Below are 21,687 nucleotides of genomic sequence, written 5' to 3'. Positions count from 1 at the left end.
AATGTAGATACCGTCCTGATCATCGAGGTTTGCCATGGCCCTTTGGAGCATCATACTGTATTATTATACACCATGTTATTACTCATAACACCCCTGGCATGAGTCTGGCCAAGCCAGGAGCTCAGGAGCTGGCAAACACCAGGGTGGAAATAACCTGTGCAAGCCAAGGCCTGTGGGAAGCAGCTACTTGAAGGGAATTGCCCATCCCAGCAAAGCCCCACTGCCCCCATGGGTGGTGCTATGCCCTCACTTAGGGCATGAAGGACTGAACTGCTGCTGGGAGAAACACTCCTGTGGAGATTTGTACTGGGGGTAAAATGTGGAGTTTTGCTTGGATTTCATTATCAGGAGTGGATGGATCATTATTCTGAAATATCACCAAAGGGAAAAATTGGGATTGTTCAGCCTGGAGAAGAGAAGCTTTGGAGTGACCTAACTGGGGCCTTCCAGGACCTGAAGGGAGCCTGCAAGAAACTGACAGGGAGCAGGGTTAGATGGGATATTGGGAAGAAATCCTTCCCTGTGAGGGTGGGGAGGCCCTGGCACAGGCTCCCAGAGAAGCTGTGGCTGCCCCATCCCTGGAAGTGTCCAAGGCCAGGTTGGATGGGGCTTGGAGCAACCTGGGCTGGTAGGAAGTGTCTCTGCCCATGGCAGCGGGTGGGACTGGATGATCTTTAAGGTCCTTTGCAACCCAAACCATTCTGTGATTCCGTGATGATTCCATGAAAAGAAAGAATAAAGACTTGAGCCTTAAGGAAACACCCAGCAATAGGAATGTCAGGGTTAGCACTTAATGCTTAGAAAAGTAATAAAATACTGAAAACTAGGTTTTTAGGATGGGTAGCAGTAGCCAGCCTTACTGTCAGGCAGTGCTGCTCAGCCCTGTACTGTGAAGCACCACATCCTCCTCCCAGGTAACAGGTGACAGGACGAGAGGAAATGGCCTCAAGCTGTGCCAGGGGAGGGTTAGGTTGGATATTAGGAAAAATTTCTTCATGGAAAGGGCTGTAAAGCCTTGGAACAGACTGGCCAGGGCAGTAGTGGAGTCACCATCTCTGGAAATGTTAAACAAACATCTGGATGTGGCACTTGAGGACGTGTTTTAGTGGTGAACAAGGTGGTGGTGCTGGACTTGATGATCCTAGAGGGCTTTTCCAACCTTAGTGGTTCTGTGATTCCATGATTTTCTGGATGCATGGCCATCTCTGGGCTTGAAAAGAAACCTGCTGCCCCTGGGGTTTGATCCTGGGAGGGCACAGGGCCTGTCCAGGGCAGGACAGGAGCCTCAGGGGGAGCAGAGAGGCAGGGAGGGGGTTTGGTTTGGGGAGCGCAGGTGGAAGAACCAGAGGCAGAAGAAAGAGCAGGGTGCCAGGCTTTGAGAAATGGGCAGGATTTGGACCAGCAGAGGAATTAGGAAGACACAGCTCAATTTAAGGAGGTGTTAGAGGCAGAAGTGACAGGGCTTGGATGGGAACAGCAAGGCAATTGAGAAATCAAAGGAATCCTCCATGTTACAAGCCACTGGGAGGTGGGAGGTGGGAAAGGGCAGCCAACTTCCAGTGTTACATTCTGCTCTTTTCCAAGTAATTTCACTTTGAATTTTTTTTTTAATAACATCAACTGGATTCCACCTAAGCCTTGCCTTGGTGCCAGGACAGCTCTGAGTGCCGCATAGAGAGCATCCTGGTTGCAGCTCAGCATGTCAGGCCGGGGCCGCTGTGCAGAGCTGACGAGACAAGTCCCCACGTGGTCTGGGTCCTTTAGCCTGACTCATCCTCAGAGATGGATGAAAAGCACTTTCTTGTGCTGCCTCATAGCGAAGCAGCATAAAACCTGCTTGGCAGCAGTGGTGCCCTCCTTCAGAGGCCCAGGACTGAGGAGCTGCTTCCTTGGTGTGCCCAGTCTGTCCTCCATGGATAACAGACTGCAGAGAGCTCTTTGGGTCTGTACTGCATATCTCTGCAGCCTGTAGCTGTCTTTCGCATCCTGCTTGTGCACACCTTGTTTTTCTACTTTGGAGCTGGCTGATTGTTGCCCTGTTGAGGAACAGGCTTGTGTTCCTCCAAGACTTGTTCTATATTTTAGTGCAATCACAGTGCCCGACATTCAGTGGTGGCTGTAACAGGTATTTGAGTAAGTGCTGTAGAATCCTGCCACCAAACGTGGCTCTGGTTTGCCTCTTCAGTTCAAACAGTTTCAGTTTTGCTCTTGTGCTTATTCTGGGTATGTGCATATCAGTACCACACTCACCTGCACAGTGTTTTATAGCCCAAATGGTACTGGGCCAAGCTGAGGAATGCTTACAGGGCAGTGTAAACAGCCCCAAAACAGCTCAGAGAAGAAAGAAACTGGAATATTATCAGAACTACCTTTGAAGTTACAGCCTGCAGTGGCTGTTACCTCCTCATTCTCTCCTTCACCCTGCTCTCAGGCAGGCAGCATGGATGGATGGATGGTCCAGCTCTCCTGACTGTCTCTAAATCCACTTTTGGGTGAAGAAAACTTAGCACTTAACCTCCTGCAAATACCTTCCAACTTTGGCTTATACTTCAGGGACTACATAGAAAAGTACTTTAAAGAGAGACAGTTTGGCAGCTATTTTTAGGTATTCATTGAGCAAAACACTCTCCAACATCTGCTCATCAGTCAGCTATCCCTTCTCTGAGCAAACCTGACGGGATGAGCAGAAGGAAGATGACACTGTTTTATGTAACAGAAGTAAATTTAGTGGAAAAACTCTGCAGCAGCCTTCTAGCTGCCTCTTACTGCGTGTTATGTATTAATCTTCAGTCTCCCTTTTCCTGCTTGTGCTGGAAACCACCCATCCAAAGGCACTGGCTGGATAGAGGGAATAAGACTTGGGAACTCCACATGTTCCTGTATTTTCCCTGTGCTTTTATATATTTTCCCTGTGCAGAAATGTGCTGCCTCAGCTCCTGCAAACACGTGACTCCGGCAAAGTGATGAACCAGTGTGAGGACAATGGGAATAGGGAAGTATGGGAATAGTCAGGGAAGGATGGGAATAGTCAGGACAGGAGTCGCAGCCGGTGACAACCGCAAGGCTGAGAGATGTTCTCAGGAATCAGGCAGGGAGGGATGTCACCGAGCAGAGTGGGAGGGGAGGCTGCTGCCTGCAGGCAGCCCAGAGCAGGCACAAGTCCCGGCATAGGCGGCTCATGGGCATCGCCGGCACCGCTGGCACTGGAGTCCTGCCAGGGACAGCCTGGCCTCGTGGCAGGGCACAGCTTTTTCCTTGGGTGTTTGCAAAGCTCTTCTGAGATAAGCAGGTAAGCATGAGCAGGAGCACGGAGAGCTGCTCTGCATCGTTTCTCCTGAGTTTGAGTTCTAGTTTGCCCCGCGACTGTCCGGCAACATAGGAACCAGCCTGCTCCCATTCCTCCTGACCTGGAAAAATGAGAGAGGGAAGCCCAGGGAAATGACTGATCAAGGAGCTCCTGCAGGAAGAGAGACCTGGATTAGGAAATGCAGAAGATATTCTGTAACCCAAGCTGAAAAAGCCAGGAAGCTCAGGGTAGCGGCATCCTCCGAGCTAAGCTGGATATCACAGAGGTTGGGTCCTGGCCAGGTCAGCCAAAGTTGCATTTCTCATTCATGTGTTTGAAGTTCTCCCTCCTAAGAACCACATGGTGAGGCTGAGGGACAGTTTATTACAGCGTTCCAATGGTTCATTGTGGCCCAGCAGCTGCGTGTCACCAGCTGGCAGTGTGGCTGTGTGACTAAGCATCCTGACTTCCCAAATATAACCATTCCACTGGAGCTGCTGGCATTTTCTTCCTTTCCTTTTTTTTCCCCTTCCTATATAATAAAGGCAAGCAAAGTAAGCAAAGTCATCTCCTGATGACCCCCATGTTACTTCTTTTCAGTCAAGAGGCTGCAGAACGGACCAGGCCAGTTACGGCACATGAGGCTTGGCCTTGCAAAGTTTCTGGTCTAAATCATTGTGGTGGGACTTGATGGTCTTAGAAGCTGTTTCCGGTCTTAAAAATTCTATGATTCCATGTTAGTCATCTACACAGGTGAAGCACAGGAGGATGAAGTGATTTCCTCAGTGTCTGTAGAACCTTCCCACCTTCCAGCACATCATCTCTCCTGCCCAGCTTGGTGTTCTGCAAACTTACTGAGGGTGCACTGAATCCCCTCTTCCAGATCGTTGTAAAGATATTAAACAGAACTTGATAAAGATATTAAACAGCTTCCTTGTCCTGATTACTGTGGCTAAAAGGAGAAATCAGAGTTGGGTGCATACTCAAACAACCCCTTGCAGCTTTCTCTGTAACACCATGTGCCACTGAAGAGGACGTGGAAGCAGCAATGTGTGTAGGAGCTGCCCTGGATATAAGGTGTTGGAAGACAGTGGGTTTGGAAGGAACAGGCCTACAACACTGGAACACACCTCTTTGGAGCTGTCAGCCAGATTTTGCTGTTCTCTGCAAATTGTTCTTTCTTGCTCCTTGCAGGGTTACTTAAAGCAGTGCCGGAAGAGGAGGGACATGTTCAGTGATGAACAGCTAAAAACTATCTTTGGGAACATCGAAGACATCTACAGATTTCAGATGGGCTTTGTCCGGGACTTGGAGAAACAGTACAACAATGAGGACCCCCATCTCAGTGAGATTGGACCATGCTTCCTGGAACACGTGAGTGCTTTTGGCATTTTTGTTTGGGACTTTTGAGGTTGGTTAGGGAATGGGGGGCTGTGTGTGGGAGCGGGAGGAGAAAAAGTCAGGAGGCAGGAACCACTCAGGGTAATTTTTGTGAGTCATAGTGTTTTAGTAACATATCAGGGACTACTCCATGGTTCTACCTTGTGAGATACAGAGGAGGGAGAACTTGGAGCATACAGTTGGATAGCCTCCAGTACATCTGAATCCTAGCACCTTTTCACATCTACCCTTAATCATATTGTGTAGGTGTGATGTCTCACCTGCTCCCCACCTTCAGAATGTGTCTTAAACCCACTCATAGGTCTCCTAGTCAGGTCATGGGTGAGCAGAAGGTTGGAGGAGGTAAGAATGTCCAGAGAGGTAAAAAGAGGCCTTAATTATGCATTACACAAGAAAAGTAGAGGAGAGCAGGTGCCTGGGCTGTTTTCTGGGGCACTCAGATGCACTTGGAAGGCATGAAACACCCACACATCTTCAGTGGCCCAGCCCATCATCCCGTTCCATAGCCACCTACTGCAGAAGCTTATAAATTGGCCAGTGTTGGAAAAATGTCAGAAAATGTCAAGAAAATGACAGCCCTGCTTTCCTTGAGGCAGAATGAAGGCAGAATCAGAGCTCACAGGTGCTCCTGGGCTGCAGGTCCTGTGCTGGGTCAGGGCTGAGCTGGCAGCAGTTCATTTCCTACTAGAGAAATTCCTGACAGACATTCCTGAAACTTCAGCAGGGCATCCCTAAAGAGGTTCAGAGGGCCTCTTAGGCATCACTGGTCCTCTCATTGAAGGCAAGTTTCCTTCTGAGCCAGGTGCATGAGGCGTTAACGTGGCTGCAATCTCTGCTGCTCCTTCCAAAGCAGCATCACATTCCACCTCCGTGCCGAGAAGATGTACAAAATCTTGGTGAGAATCAGTAGCTAAAATGTCATGACTTGAGGCTGTGCTGTCAAGTCATTGATAGTGACAATAGTAAGAATTGCTGCTGTTATTTGGAGGAAGATCTGAGACTTGCCTGTCACCAGACAGTGGCTGAAACCTGGCTGATAAACTCCTGATAAATTATCCCTGTTCAGCCATTTGGGGGAACTGAGGGATGAGAATGTTAAGATCCTGTCCATGGATCTGCAAAGCATTTTATTCCTCATCTGCTTCAGGAAGGGAGAGCTGTGAGTGCATGGCTCAGTCAGTGGGGATGGGAAGGATACCAGGCCTCCCTTGTTCCCAGAAAGGCAGGTTATTTGGACCCTCAGGGACTGAGAAATAAGAATCGCTGGGCAAGTGTGTTTTTACAAAATAAAGTCTGTCCTTTCAGTAGTTTGTAGGGCATTGGCCACAACCAGATGGAGCATCTCAGGCTGGCCTACAACACCTGGGCTTTAGCTGGGCTGTCTCAACTGCACTTTAATTTGGGATGCCGGGCAGTCAGGTTGTGTCCATCTCTCTTCCACTGAAATCTTTCTTTGACCTTCCATTGCCTTGTCTGTGTGGCCCAGATGAATCAAGCCTGAGTTAAGGGTGATGGCAGATCTGTGGTCAGTGATGGCAGAAAAAGGAAATTCCAACAAAATTGGCAGCAAAAGACTTGTTAGACCAGTGCAAAAGGTGGAGGGGGGCACATGTGTGAGTGGGTTTTTTCTTTGTTTTTCCATTCTTTGGTGTTTTCTGGCTCTCTGGCCCTGAGGAAATCCCCACAGTGGTTGGTGCCTCGGGGTCCCTGTTGGTAAAGAGAATTTCAAACATACCCAGCTCCTAAAACACTTGCCAGATGTTTCGTGATCTTTCAGGAAAAGAGCTCTAGAAAGGTTGTCATCTTGTCTTAGCAAAATCTAGAGATCTTGGTTCTGCCTTTACCTTTTCTAATGAAAACCCCATGGCACAATTTGAAACTGAAAACAGCTACAGGGTTCACATTAACACACCTGCACCTACAGGATCTCAGCCATGTGTCAGTGTGCAGGGCCCTCTCGGCCTCCCTTTTCCCCCACAGCAATCAGCACCTCCTCTAAGCAGGAAAAGTACTCTGGGATCTGTCCTTCCTCCTGTGTGGGTGTGCTTTCTTAGAATCCCAGAATGGTTTGGGTTGGAAGGGACCATAAAGCTCATCTCATTCCACCCCCTGCCATGGACAGGGACATCTTCCAACCTGGCCTTGGACACTTCCGGGGATGGGGCAGCCACAGCTTCTCTGGGCAACCTGTGCCAGGGCCTCCCCACCCTCACAGGGAAGGATTTCTCCCCAGTCTCCCATCTCACCCTGCCCTTCTCTAGCTGGGATGTGTTGTTGGCCAGCTGGGTCACCTGCCTGATGTGTCCCTGTTCCTCCACAGCAAGATGGATTCTGGATCTATTCAGAGTACTGTAACAACCATCTGGATGCGTGCATGGAGCTCTCCAAGCTGATGAAGGACAGCAGGTACCAGCACTTCTTCGAGGCGTGTCGCCTGCTGCAGCAGATGATCGACATTGCCATCGACGGCTTCCTGCTCACGCCCGTGCAGAAGATCTGCAAGTACCCCCTGCAGCTGGCAGAGCTGCTCAAGTACACGGCCCAGGAGCACAGGTAATACCGGCCCAGGGCACCGGGGGGCTGCCAGTGCTCCTTTCCACACACAGGGCTTGAGGTTTTCTGCCCAGCTCCTCTCTCCGTGACATCCTTTATAAATGGAAGCAGGGCAAAGGTTCAGCAGACAGTTAAAGCTTCTCAAAGCACCAATTCACGATGGAGCAAGACTCATCTCTGTTCTAATCAGACATGAACTAATTAGCCTTGGATGTACTTTTCTGATGCTACCAGTTACACTAGAAAAATTACCTAATTAGCATTCAGTGGTCCAAAAGGCTCATTCCCTTCTCCCAAGGAGGACCTTAGCACACAGCAAGTGGAGGGCCAGGATCTGCAACTCCAGCCTGAACATGCTCAGATTTGGGCAGAACTCAAAACCTGCTCTGCTTTTCAGCCTGATCCCATCTCTCATTTTGCCCTGGGGTTTGGGCTCAGAGGAGCAGCTGCAGTTTGATTACTTCCCAAAATTTCCAGGATCTCTTTTGCTGCTGCTGAGGGCAATCAGCCTGACTCCCTGACAGCGTAAATCAGGAATAGTAGCTGTGATATCATTTGTGACTTACTGCTGTAAAAATAAGGTGAAAGAAGAATCAGGCCCTCTAAGAGTAGATTTACTCCCACCTTGCCAATTTTCTTTCTTTTTCCAAAACCCATTTAAAAGTAGGTGCTTCTGAAAAAAAGACCACAAATGTTTCAGAAGCACCTCTTTGTTTTTCCCCAAACGCATCTCTAGAAGAGCGGAGATGTGATATGAGCAGAGATGTGTTGACTTGCATCCATGAGTTTGAGTGATTCAGGCTCGCTGAATCACCAATTTGGTCATGCCTTTGGCTCCAGATACAATTCCTGGTTTTCACTTCATAATGAGACCAAAACAAACTTGGAGTGGAGTCGTGGGAACCTTAGGGTATCAGAAAGCAGCTCTGGGGTCCCAGAGGTTGTGGGTTTTTTCCTCAGCAGCCATGTGATGACCCACAGCACTGCTGGGAGCTCAGAAGTGGCTTCACAATGGGAGGACACGAGCAGCCTCAGAGAGGGGAGCTCTGTGTTTGAGTTATTTGGTGTCCATACCAAAGGGGATGTGGACAGTGTGATCACACAAGGGTTGGATTATTTTGGGAGTGCATTCCCGTTCCCTTTGGGATGTTTTAAATTCACCATGTTGTTATGTCATCTCATACAGTCACATTCTGAGGAGACTTGGGGCTCCCCTGTGGTTAAGCAGCAGTCAGTTGATTCAGACTGAGAGCTCTGTTTCAGTGGATTGTGTCCATGACAGGACACAGCCACTGACATTTCCTTTCTTGTTTCTCTGTGTTCTGAAAAGGGAAAGCAGGGTGTTGTTTGCTCCCCTTGATTAGAAGGACTAACCCCCCCCCCCCGAAGCTGTAACACAGCACAGGTAGGAAACCCCAGGCTACACAGAGCCCTGTGCTGGATCCCTGCCCTGGAGGAAGGCAAAACTCACAGAGGCCCAGGATTCCCCGGGAGCTTCACCTAACAGAGAGACATGCAGTCTCTTTCTTTTTTTTTCTTCCTTTTCCCTGACACTGTACCTGCAGAGCTGTGGATCTTCCCTGCACCAGGTCAGGACAGTAGCACCTAAATGAGAAACCTGACCACTCTCCCCCGAGTTTGCACGTGATATCTGGCAAGAATCTAGACTTACATTCAGATTGAGCACTGGAAAATGGTCACTGCAGCCCCAATGGAATTGACAAACCACTGATTTACCTTAATTTCATAGTTAACGGTATATTATTATTAATTCACTGGCCAAATGCTTTGCTTCTGTTATTTTTTCTTTTAAGTTTTTGCCAGCTCTGCCACAGACACGGGCTGGGAGCCCAAAAAGTTCAGTCCTGACTCCTTCTTCATTACAGCGTGAAAGAAAAACGTGCATGGGGTTTTTTCATCGGAATTAGGGAATTAGCATTCCCAGGATAAACCTGGCTTGGCTGGCACCGGCCCACTCCGTGTGGAGGCGGGACAGGGGTGCTCAGAGCCTGGCTCCCTTCAGTTGCTTCTTGTTTTGAGACTGATTCATTTGAATTTTTCACAAAGCCACATCTGTTCACTTCTTAAAGATTTACTCCAGCTTAATATGAATTAAATATATGAGGGTCCTAAGTGCAGCTTGCTGGTGTCCTGAGCATTCCCACTGCAGAACTGAGCTGAAGTTAAGAGTGTAGGAATGTGTTCTGTGAGGAGACTCTGCTGAGGAGTCACTGTCATTACCCTCCCTTCCTTGCCTGGGCATAATTGCTAGGAGATTATGAGTGACTGTCTGTAAACCCTGCACCTCTGCCTGCCTCTACACATCCTTTCTGACCATAGTGATTTTCCTGTTTCCCTGCAAGAGCTCGTGGGCATTTTGCAGATCACTCTGATGTAGCTTCATTCATCCCATGCACAACCAATGCTCCCTTCACACAGATGGCCCACAAAGGGAGGCACAAGAAGTTCATTGTGTATCATGACCATTGCCATCCCTGGAAGTGTCCAAGGTCACGTTGGACGGGGCTTGGAGCAATCTGGAAGGTGTCCCTGCCCAGGGCAGGGCATGGAATGAGATGGGCTTTAAGGTCCCTTCCAACCCAAAGCATCCTGGCTTTCTGCAATGGATATGTCAGGCAGCCCATCCTCTGTTCTCCTTTACTGAAGGACCAGTCCTGCTGTTCTGGAATTTGTGAGATTTTTTTTAACCTCAGCTAGAATTTTGACATTAGAACTGAAGAAAAATTAAAAACTCATCCCAAGTTTTCATCCAAGCAAAACAGCAAGTAATCTTCTATTGTCTATCACAGTGTGATTGCTTCTTAATATTTATCCTGTTGGGATCACATGGAGAAGGCATCTAATTCCCAGCATTCACCCCCATTTTAGCTGTCACCAGTGCAATCCTTAGCAATAATCAATACAGCCATTCCCCCTGCAGCTGCCCAAGATGGCAGTTTTTCTCATTAGTCAGCAATCAATAGCAGCCCTTAAGTTAATAATACATCATGGTGGCATTGTGGCAGCTGGGCTTGCCTGTCTTCCCAATTGAAATGAACATTACAGCTCCTTGGAATGGAAAAGGAGGCACAGGGCAGAAATCAATAGCATTGATTTCAGCATCACTTTTTGAAAAGACTGATCATCATCCTCGCTGGCCCTGGCAGGAGCCTATTCTCACTCTGTGTTGCTGCATTCATAGGCCCATATGAGGAAAAAGGAAGATTTTGCCTTGATTTACTCACCTGAAATCTTCAGTAAGAGTGAATTCCATGGGATAAGTGCTCTGGGGCACTCTTGGAGCTGCCTTATGGCTTGGGAGGTGCTTCGTTCACTGTCCAAATGAAAAATATTTTCTGATGTTCATTTTAAAAATGGAAAAATCCAGGCCCAAAGGCCCAGGCTGTATAAATGTTCAGACTGTCTTTTAGGGTGATGCCCTTTAGCTGAGGTGTTGGGTTGGTAGAGGCCAGGCTGTGCTCACTGCACCCCTGGAACCAGCTGAGGAACTGGGCTGGCTCCCAGTTCCAATTCCAATGAAGCTACTCCGTTGTGATGCTCCAGACATTGCCAGTGGAAAAAATACAAAATATGGCGTTGCAGCGCTGAGTGGCAAACCCTTCCCGTGTGTCCTTGTGGGGAATGGTGGGATTGTGCTGCTGCTGGGGGTTGATAGACTCCTGTGCATGTTTCATGGCCTCCCCGTGTGTGTTCTCTGCAGTGACTACAGGTATGTGGCCGCTGCCCTTGCCGTCATGAGGAACGTGACTCTCCAGATCAACGAGCGGAAGCGGAGGTTGGAGAACATTGACAAGATAGCTCAGTGGCAGGCCTCTGTCTTGGACTGGGAGGTACAGTAACATGGTGCTGGGAACCTGGGAAAAGCAAATTCCACGCAGTTGTTGCATTATCTAACACCCTATAGTTCATATCACGCAGCCCAGTCTTGGGATTCCTGGGACAAGAAAGACACACCCACAGGCTTCCGAGTGGGACTTAAACATTAATGACCCTAAAGAAAATCTAGGGTCCAGTTCCAATTTCATCAGTAGAAACCTGGAGTAACTGTTGTGATTACAGTGCTGGTAGTAGGTGAGGTTTGGATCAAACTCTGTGTGCATTCTGGCTCTGTGCTGTGTCACTGGGGAGGAAGTCGGGAAAGAGCCCTGGAAATTGTGACAGGTTAAGAAAATGGATAAAATCCTTCTAGTGGTTGCCTTGTGATTGGAAGCCAAACTGTTAAGCTGGGGTTAGAGATGGTATTTGAATTTTATAAATGACTTTGCACTTAAAGATATTTCTGAACCAGCCCCAGGTGTAGTGATGGTGTAATTAGAGAACTGAGAGGCACAGGGAAGGCAGAGTCAGCAGAAGGATTCCTCACCAGCAGACCTTCAGTCTCTACATTTGTGCCATGTGGTTTTTTTTAAAAAAACCCAACTAAAATTATGTTCTCCTTTTCCTTTTGTCCCTGGGGTTTTTTTAAGTCATTGTATGCAAGTAATCTGTAAATAGGGTTTGGAAGCAGATGGAGGGCAAATGTTGCTCTAATTCCTCCCAATGTTGTCATTGGTCCATGTGTTCAGCAAGTTGATAGAGTGATGGAGCAGCCTTTCTTTTTCCTCACAGTTGGGAAGATCTGAAATAACTCCACATTCCAGTCATTGGGATCATGCTATGTAAATTAGTGTATGGGAAGAGGTGTTAATCCTTTAATTTTATTTTTTTTTCCTGGAAAAGATCTGTGAAGGCTGAGGAGAGAGGGAGAGAAATACAGGTGCATCACCTTCTGACTGCATGTCCTCTCTGACTGAATTAGTTTCATTACTGTAATGAAGGTTGGGTTCAACCCTGGATCTCGTGATTAAGCACATAAATGCAGCAGTCAGAGCTGGGTATGGGATTGTGGCTGACTGGGAGAGCAGAGAGCGCAGACGATGTGTTTGATTGTTTTACTGTTGTTTACTGTGGAGGAACATCTCTCACAGCTCTCACTGACACACATGCTCATTTTGAGAATGAGGAAAACTACTCTCAAGGAGGCACAGGACCATCAGCTCCATCTTCATCCTTCAGAATGTGCCATGGGATAAGCTGATGGGAATCTTTTGTAAGAAATGTGGAGCCCCTCTCTGCAAATAAATCTCGATTAAGGGCAGATGAATTCCAAGTCAGTAAATATTCATGTGTGAGTGGAAAGCCAAGGTCACCCCACAAAGGATCTATGGAATAGCAGTTTCTTTTTCTCTTCGATTAGCTCAGTTGATAATTCATTTTTATTTAGCCATATTCTTGATAACTCATTCCTGCTTAGCAGGACCCATTCTTTATCTTCCATGCTATCCTCAGGAATTTGCCAAGTCATTCTTCCAGGCTTTTTTCAACTAGTCCAAATTTTGAGCACATTATTGCAGCACCATCCTTCAACTTCTCATAATATAGCAAAGCCTGCAGTTGGTACTGCTGAGAGATCCCCTGGGAATACAGTGCTGCCCCAGGTCAAAGGAAAACACCCTTCTTGCCTTTTTCAGTCTGTCTTTTGGATTAAGAGGAGGCATAGAGTTTTGATGAGAACAGTAGAGGATGAGAGCTGGACCCAGCAGAGGATTTCACGGCTTGATTCTTCCCTCTGAAGTAATTCTGAATCACCGGATCCAGCCCCCACTTCCCAGCTGTCCACGGAATGGCCAGAAGGATGCACAGAAACCCAAAATACCCAGAAGTGAACCATTGTGCGATGCAGGAAGAGAGTGGGAGAAATCAAAAGTGGTACCAGATGCTTGGATCCACCCTAGATCTGTGCAGATGCTTTCCTTGGGCACTGCAGTCCCCACTGCAAACCCCAAGCCCCACTCAGCTGTGGGGCACGTCCTCCAGGACTCAGGACATTGGGGCTGGTTCCTTACCCAGTCCATGAGGATTCACTCGTCCTCTGTGCTTGGCCACTTAAGGGACCTCCTGGTGTGTGTCCCCAGCCCCTGCCAGGCTGTGGGCAGTGGGTATTTCCAGTCTGAGGAGACCACAACTCCAGCTGGTCTTTACTGGAGGACCCTCAGCCAAGGGAGGGCCCCACTGTCAGTGCTGTGCTCCCACTTACCCACTGTGGGAAGTGCTCCCTGAGGCAGGAAGAGAAACCCACAGAACACTCCCCAGCTTTCCGAGGCCCTGTTCCTGCTCTGATTAGTGACTGTACCCCAAACCAAAGCTTTCTGTCCCTCATGGTGTCACACAGAGCGAGCAGTGGAGCATCACCCGGGGTGCACAGTTCAGCCTTCCTGAGACACATGAAAACAGCACTCAAAAAAAAAGCAGGGAAACAAGAAAACAATCAGGAGAAAAAATTATCAGTTCAGACTTTTTTTCCCCAAATATCCAGCCAGGCACAAGACAGAGCTAATCCTGAATTCCCACTGCATGTGGCACTTGGTGATTTATTTCAGTGGCTTAAATGTCTCAGCACGTTGAAATCTCTCATTTGGAGAAATGTCTGTTTTTCCTCAATATCTTGAGACTAACGAGGTTGATTATCTGTTTTGAAAGTGCTTTTTCTTGTCTAAATTTACCCATGTTTTGTGATGAGATGGAAAAAAGTGTTTTTTTAAAAAGAAGAAAAAATCCAAACCAAACTACAAATATTTAGCGAGTGAATATTTGAAATGTTCTTGTGTACCAAGTGTGTGTACGTGTTTTCTTGCAAGGAGAGGGTGTGTTTGGGAATGCATACATATTGCTGATCCTAAAGCAAATGGGTAGAGTAGGGGCATGTCCAAGTTGATTTAGGCAGAGGGATTTTACTGAATCCCATGGAGTTGTGCCTGTGCGTTTCAGGAATCACTTTTATCCCTCAAGACTTTTTGCATATCCTTGAGTTAACCAAGGGCAGAGGTTTTCCCCAAGAAATCATGCAAGCAGGATCTGATGGTTTAAATTGCCATTGGGATCAGGAAAGGGTGGCCTGATGTGGGGGGCAGCTGATAAGCTTTGGCAGCCAAGGCCTGAAGTCTTAAGGAATTATTGGCAGCTTTGGCAGCTTTAGACAAGTAATGACTGAGCAAAATCTTAAGGGAAGATTCTGATCTCACTGACTGCTATAAATTAGAAATAATCCCAATCACTTTGAAATGTGTTCCTGTAAAATTTGTGGGAATGTGGGCTTGACCGAAAAGCCCAGCTTGGTCTGCTGCCACGTATGACTCACTGCTTTATTTTGTAGCCTGAATTTCCAGGATATAAACAGACCCAGAGAGGTGCTGTCCCTGCCTACACCAGTCCTGCCGTGCCTTTTGTGCTTTGAGCTGTTAATGGTGCAGAATGTGGGGTTTCCATCACCTCCTGCCGAACCCTTTTGCTGCCTGAGAGCTCTCGGTGTTATGAAGTGTTTCCTGATGCTCAGCCTCTGTTTCCCTGCACTCAACATCATCCCCTTGTTCGTAGTTAAATACCCTCAGATCAAAACAGTGACATTTAAAGGCAGTGAGGCAAACCAGCACACAAGGTGGTGGAGCAGGTTCAGAGCAGACTTCAAATAGGGCCCATCGTGGGCAGCCTTTCCTGCTCAGTCCTTTCTGCTGCTCCTGCCCTCTGAGAGCTGCACATCTCCCAGTTTAGTGGGCTATAAGCTGGAGAGATACACACACAGCAATGTCAGAAAGACATTTCCACAAAGCCCGTCATCATGTCCAAGTCCTTGCCAGTCCCAGTTTGGGCAGGGCTACATTTACACCACAAAGCTAAGGCAATGGTGCATCCCTGCCTTGCTTCCTCTCTTCTCCTGTGCCGTGGCAGGAGCATGTTCACCTCTCTCCTGCCCTCCCTGTGGATCCTATGAGCCTGTGGAGCTGTGGAGACCTGTGTGCCACTGTGCCCAGCTCCCTCTGGCTCTGCTGCTGGGCAGGATTTGCCATTTCCATTGGCATGAGCCCCGTGCCCACCACAGCCTCAGGGGCCACTGCATCCCCACTGAGTGCCTTGTGTGGATGATGTGGAGGTGGAAAACAGGTCTGTGCTTCAGCACACCTCAGAATTGCTCCTTTTCATGCCTTTTGAACAGCTCTTGAACCACATCAAAACAAAATGAAGCAGCAATCCTGCAGCAGTCCCTGCCCTCATGGCAGCTTCCAGCAACCCTTTTCTCCCTTTCAGCCCAGGTTTCTCTCAGAATAGGGATATGATGTGGCTCCCATTCCCTAGGAGGGAATCTTATGAATCTGTGGATTCATCACTGGCAGGATGTTTGGCACAGGACAGAGCCTTGCTGATCAGCCTGGATTGGTTTTAACTTGCTATTTAAACAGATTACTTTATGCAGCTATCTGGATATTTCTACCAAAGATTCCCATGGGTTGCCACTATGGCAGGTTTCAAGAGTGTTAAATTTACATGAAGGGAAAAATATATGTAATTGAGACATATAATGAGCACTGTCCTTTTAAATGTCTTCCCATTGTTGTTATTTATGGGTCCTTTAAATCAAGAGTTGCTGCCCTTAATTATGTAATCCATAATTGTTGGCCTCAGCCTAATATTATGTTAGTGAAAGCAAGAGTGACATGGAAGAAAGCTGCATGTAACCAATGTGCTGCTTGGCAAGCAGGGACAGCCTGATGAGAAATCCTCCTGGGAGAAAAATCATGTCAGGGACTGAAATACAGCCTTCTTTTTTCTTCTTCTTCTTGCCCTCCCCTCCCCCAACAGAAGGTATCAAAACTGAGCCTGTTGAAAAGCACATCTCGCTCATGTTCCTTTTCTGATCTCTGTGTAGCCCCAGGTGCTAATCAGCCTGTCAGTCTCTAATTGCAGAACAGCAGTGTCAGGCAGGAGAGAGCCCTGCTCACTGCCTGGGAGCTGGGCAAGGGCACAGAATCTCCTCACTGTGCCCAACAGTGGCAGCAAAAGGGCTATGTCAGGGTGGGCTTGGGAGCTAAGGGGTGGGTCTGGTGGGCTCCTGAGCATTCCTGAGCATTCCCAAGCCCAGGGAAGTGTCTGCTCAGGGCTGGCTTGTGAGAGGTGGAACAGCTCACAGCGCCCTGCCCATCCTCGCTGTGTGGGTGCTCCCAACATCCTTTATTCCATGGCACTGTTCCAACCCTTCTGGTCCCTGCTAGTTGCTCCTTGCAGAGCGTGGTGGTCGCTCCAGCACAACTGGGGAGCTGGGGATCCACGTCTTTCTGACAGAGCAGCAGCAGAGCTGGCCCTGTGCTGTCACAGTCAGGAGTAGCCCTGGGACTGTGTGTGTCACTGCAGGCTCGAGGGAGCATGAAACACTCATCCAACCCAGATCTGGGTGACCTTCTGCTCCCATTACTGCTCACAAAGGAGCTCTGCTGTGACTGCACGGAGAAGAGAGGAGTCAGCTTTCTGTCGGCTGCCGTTTGGATGCAGCAGGATGTGCACGGAGGATGTGTCAGGATGTGCACTGAAAACCCTTGGTGCAGCTGGGGAGGGCTGAGGGTTTTGTTAGAGGCTTATGGGACATAACTCAGGTTGGACAAGGCCTCAGGAAGTCAGCCACTCTCCTCTTGGCCATTCTGCTGCTGTGCTCGGCTGAAGTAAGTAGAAATCTGCCTGTTCAGTGGAACTAAAAGTTCAGCCTCTTCCTTTTTTAGCAGGGTTTCTCTTCATTTACATAAGGATATAGATGATCCAGCTTCTCTAGGAGTTGGAAGAAAATTGAAAAGAAAAAGGAAATTTTTTCCTAGTTCAGTACAGGATTGGAGGGATCCAGGGCTGGGACTGGGAGAGGCATTTGGGAAAGCCTGCCTGGAGTCAGGCCCGTGGACGAAGGTGTGCTGGGGGAGCCACAGTGGCAGTGGAGCTGAAAAACCAACATGTCCCTTCTTGCTCCCATCCTGCAACTGACACCTGAGCCCCCAGAAGGGACACCCCTCCTGAAGGGGACAATTGGTGCTGTTCAGAGGTTTAGAACTGTCAGGAAAAGAACAGCCTTTCAAGGTTCAGTGGTTCTGCTGGGAGGCTCTGGCTGGTGAATTGGCACAGCAGCCGGGGATGGAGGAGCAGGCAGGGCTCTGGACATGCGGCTCGTGGCCAGCCATGTGCTAGTCCCAAAGTATTTGCAATATGTATTTTCCAATTTGCTAACCCAGCATGGGAAATCAGCTATTTCTAGCCTACAGACTATATATAAATTGTTTTCCCAACATAAGAAATGGTATACAAATCCTATCATTTCAAATCCAAATGTTTTTGGGTTATGTAGCTTGCAGGGACTACCCAGTTTGGATTCAGCTAGTCAAGTAGAAGTGCTTACAGAGTCCTCTGTGTGTCCTCAGGCTTCAGATGCTACCACAGGAGTAAAAGACAAAACTGTCTTTCTATTTTTAGCAGCCAGCCTCTCCTAAGCTCGCCCCCTCTCCTAAAGCTCCCATCCATAGGCTTGTGGGAATCTTCTTCATAGAAGCTCGTGTTTAGCCAGGAAAGCCCATAATTTCTGGAGCCAGTGTGTTTTCTTCAGAGGCTTCTTGTTCGAGGGCTTGTGCCCACCTGAGCTGTGGCAGCAGCACACAGGTCCCTGGGTTCTGGGCAGGAGGTGTCACCACCCTGCTGAGACACCATGTGATGCACAGCCCATCCCTCCAGGGAGTGACCCTCTGTGTCCCTGGGAAGTTAACCCTCATTAACCCTTGGGATACCACAGCCAGAGAAGTGAGACTGAGAGGAGGATAAACCCCTGGCTAGTCTGTGCTGCAGGATGGTGATGCAGTGACTTAATGAAGTTGCTGTTGTCACAGGGCCCAGGGACACAGGCGGTCGCTTCCAATCAATGCTGAGAGGTTAATTACACATTTACCTGAGCAGCAGTCTGAAAGCCTCACCAAGAAAGGAGGAGTGGGGGTGACTCTTGGCTGCTTTGGCACCTGCAGCTGTGAGCAGCACCAGAAGCATGTGTCTATCTAGATCCCCCCCATAGCTGGTTGAACCTTTACAAGCTGTTTGCTGAGATTTTGGGATGGTCTTGTCCCAGAAATCGGTTCCAGTTTGGCGTCAAAGCCAGAACTGCAGTAGTTTAAGAGCCAAAAAGAAAAAAAAAAAAAGCTCTTCTTTTACTTGCTCCTGAATTCTGCTCCTTACCTTTCAGCTGGAGTCATCCCGCTTCCTTCTGCGGTGTTCCACCGAGATGCCCATAGGGCAGGTGGTGGTGAATTCACCCATTTTTAATAAATAGACTTTAATTAACTTTTTAAAAAAGTCCAGCTCATTCCAATTAGTGGAGGGTGACTGCATTTGTTCTCTCAGAGAGTGGGAGAGAGAGCTCTGTGTTTTCAAGACCATCTGCTCATGAATCCTTAAAAAAAAACCAGAGAGGAAAACAAGCGTTAGCCGGAGGCAGGGAAGGGTGAGGGCACTCCAGCAGCCAGCCAGGGAGGCCTGGCCAGCTGGGAGGGCCCGAGGCTGCCAGAGGAGCTGGGGTGGTCCTGACAGGTTTTTGGAGATGGGGAGCTCTAATGAGCTATGGGAGAAAGGACTGTCATTGCCTGGGTGAGTGGGAAGAGAAGCAACACTCCAGAGGGGTGAGTTCTGGCAGCGTCATGGGTGGGGAACTGATAGCTCAGTGTTGATGGCTTTGAGATTTGAGATGGCTGGCCTGACATTTCAGAACCAAAAAGGCTTTGGGATGCTGTTTTAAAGGGGGAAGGTGCAGGGGACTGGTTACCCTGAATACGAAGTGGCTGTGCTGGGCAGCAGGAAAGGGCTTTGGTTGCCTGATGCCACCAGCACCTGCAGCGAGATCAGGATCTGGGGGTACCTGGAGAGGGGAGTGGGTAAAGTGTCTGGAGCATTGCAATGTGAACTGCAGTGACTGTGCTTTGAGTGCCCACACTTACTTCATTTATTCTCCTTCCTTCAAAATTATTCCCTAACCCCAGTTTCTGGTCCAAAGTCAGATGGGGTGGCTTTGGGAGTTGCTGGAGGGCCAAAATCTTGCTTAATGATTGCCTCTCCCCATCCTGCAAAGACAGACGTGTCCACTGCCCTGGCTGGGAGCAGTGGCTCACTCGGCCTCATTCTCTCTGCCCTCCAGGGAGACGATATCTTGGATCGCAGCTCGGAGCTGATCTACACGGGGGAAATGTCCTGGATTTACCAACCTTATGGACGGAACCAGCAGCGAGTTTTCTTTCTCTTTGATCACCAGATGGTTCTCTGCAAGAAGGTAAGGACATGGCTAAGGGCATGCTGCAGACAGGCTTGCCAGTCCAAAGTGGTTTTTAGGGCAAGGTGGCTCTTTGCTGCACGTGCAGAAGAGGATGTGGATAGCACTGAGGAGGGGCAATCCACATGCTCAGAATACTGATTTGTGGGATAGTGAGCATACTGGGATAGAGGGATTTTTATGCTCATAGCAAATCCAGCCTCCACTTTTTCACTTAATGCCTTTTTCTCATGTGCCCCTTGTTTGGCTTGTTGCCTCACTTCTCCTTTTAGGTTTTGGCTGCAGCATATGATCTGGGATTAGATAGCCCTAGAATTCCTGCATGAACTGCAGAGCCTGGCACTTGGGCTGACAGCTCAGTGGCTGCATTGAGACAATGATCAGCAACTCATTCTGTGCAGGGCTTCTGTGCTGGCACTTGGGCAGAGGCATTTTAAGCCTCATCCTGATGTCTCTGCTGTGCTGGGTTTTACAGGGCACGTCTGCCATGAAACCCATCAAGAAGGTAGGAAGGCAGTGCAGGATGCTGGTGCTGATGTGCTGAAGTGTTAATAGCAGCAGGTGAACTGTGTTTCAGAGCAGCTCTATGCAGCAGCAGCAGCATCACAGCTGTACTGCTGTATCCCACTAAGGTGATCCCAGCTCACTGCCATCCCAGCTGTGCTACGTGAAGGGACAGAGCACATCAGTCCCGTGTGTGACAGCCTGGGATTCAGTGACATTCAGTGCAGCCACACAGAGAACTGTGAAGGGGGAGTCCCCATGTCTGGCTTCAGTGGGAAGTGCAGACAGGGAGCTGTGCTCCTGTTACAGCCTCAGGGCTCAGGACAGGCTGAGCCAGCCCCACTCCATGTGCCAGGGCCCTGGCACTGCAGGAAGCAGCGAGGGAGGAGGCGTGGGAGGCTCCTGACTCACCGCGGCATCACTGCCTGCTCGCGGCCTGTGCAGTGCAGTGGGTGGCACTTTCTTCTCCTGAGTCATGGTTGACTGAAATTTTGCCTTCTGGAATGCATGTGCTTGTTTTTCCCCTCCTCACTGCTGTACCTTTTACTCCTGGCCTGGCTCTGCACAAAAATAACCACAGAGCAACAATAACCAGGTCCGACGGTCAGAGCTGGCATAATGAGTCTGGAGGTGCACAGCTGGTTTCAGTTTTAATCTTGACCTCCCACACTTTGATTGTGACCCGAATTGCCAATTCACAAGGCAGCATCCAGCTTGGCATCCAGACACTGGGTCTGGTCCAGAGAGGTATCGAGCGTTCCTGTAACTCCGGGAAAACCATGACTGGGATTTCCGTGGTCATCAGCATGAGTGGAGAGTGTTCAGCAATTCGCAGTGGGCTGTGGGGGCCTGGCAGGTTCCAGCAGTATGCAAACAGCACTAGTGGGACACTGTCCTCCTCCTTTCTGCACGCAGAAGGCCCTTTGAGGGACGTGGTGCTGCAGGAGGTGCTGCACAGGGAAACACCCAGCAGATTAGAACGTGGGGCCTGGGCCTTCCTGGAAGAGAGACTGTGCCAGGATCTGGCAGCCCTGCTGCCGCCAGCTGAGGTCTTTGGGACAGTGTGTGTGCCCTGAGCTTTGGGGTGACAGGGCAGAGGGTGGGAACTCCTGTGGTGACCTTGATGTCATGGGCACGGAGCTCAGACCTCGCTGTAGGTTCTTCTTCTGCATCCCTTTTTTCCAGCAGCAAACTGCAGTTACTTTTCAGTGTTGGGGCAGGAGGGGAGATGAGGTTACAGCTGTACTCTCCCATGATAATACTTTCCTTGAACTTTATTGAGAATAATTGTCCAGTATGGGTCCTGAGGAGTGTTAGCTCACATTTTGGGATCATGAATCCCATATAAAATAAATCTGAATGATTTGTAGCCTATGTTGCCTTCACCCTTGTGTCAGGCTTTGCTGCACAGATCCCAACAGGCAGGATGACCTCTGCTTTAGAGCCAGAGCACCGTGTCTTGGGGCTTTTTTAATGAGGCACCATTTACCTCATGGTGTGGGAAGTTGGAGCTTTGAAATTATCCTCTGAGGGATATGAAATATGACCCACATCCTCCAGAGCAGCTTTGGTACCACTTATGATGGCACATCTCAGTGAATCTTCCTCTTCAGAAGATTTTCTGCATTTGTGGTTTTTTTCAGATATAATAAATCAGTAGGTATGATACATCCTTCATCATGACGCAATCTATATGAGAATACTTTTTTTTAAATTACAGTGGTTGAATTTTATCTCTTTATCGGTCAAAAGAGATTTTTAATAGAAATAA

General features: G+C 48.7%; 1 protein-coding gene across 13 annotated transcripts in view; it reads left to right on the top strand.

Moving 5' to 3' along the window:
- ARHGEF9 (Cdc42 guanine nucleotide exchange factor 9) overlaps positions 1–21,687 on the top strand; it is a 206,312-nt gene that overhangs the window by 157,384 nt on the left and 27,241 nt on the right. For all 13 annotated transcript variants that reach the window (XM_018083279.3, XM_018083277.3, XM_018083286.3 and 10 more), the window contains 4 exons: positions 4,481–4,660; positions 7,008–7,240; positions 10,962–11,091; positions 19,281–19,412. In XM_018083279.3, coding sequence (XP_017938768.2) covers positions 4,481–4,660; positions 7,008–7,240; positions 10,962–11,091; positions 19,281–19,412 — 675 coding nt within the window. The remainder of the gene's footprint in view (positions 1–4,480; positions 4,661–7,007; positions 7,241–10,961; positions 11,092–19,280; positions 19,413–21,687) is intronic.

This window comes from Manacus vitellinus, unplaced genomic scaffold (genome assembly GCF_001715985.3).
Source record: "Manacus vitellinus isolate BGI_N305 unplaced genomic scaffold, ASM171598v3 scaffold_62_pilon, whole genome shotgun sequence".
In the NCBI taxonomy this organism is placed as follows: domain Eukaryota; kingdom Metazoa; phylum Chordata; class Aves; order Passeriformes; family Pipridae; genus Manacus; species Manacus vitellinus.
Note: the sequence above shows the minus strand (reverse complement) of the source record. Positions and strands in the feature narration are given on the sequence as shown.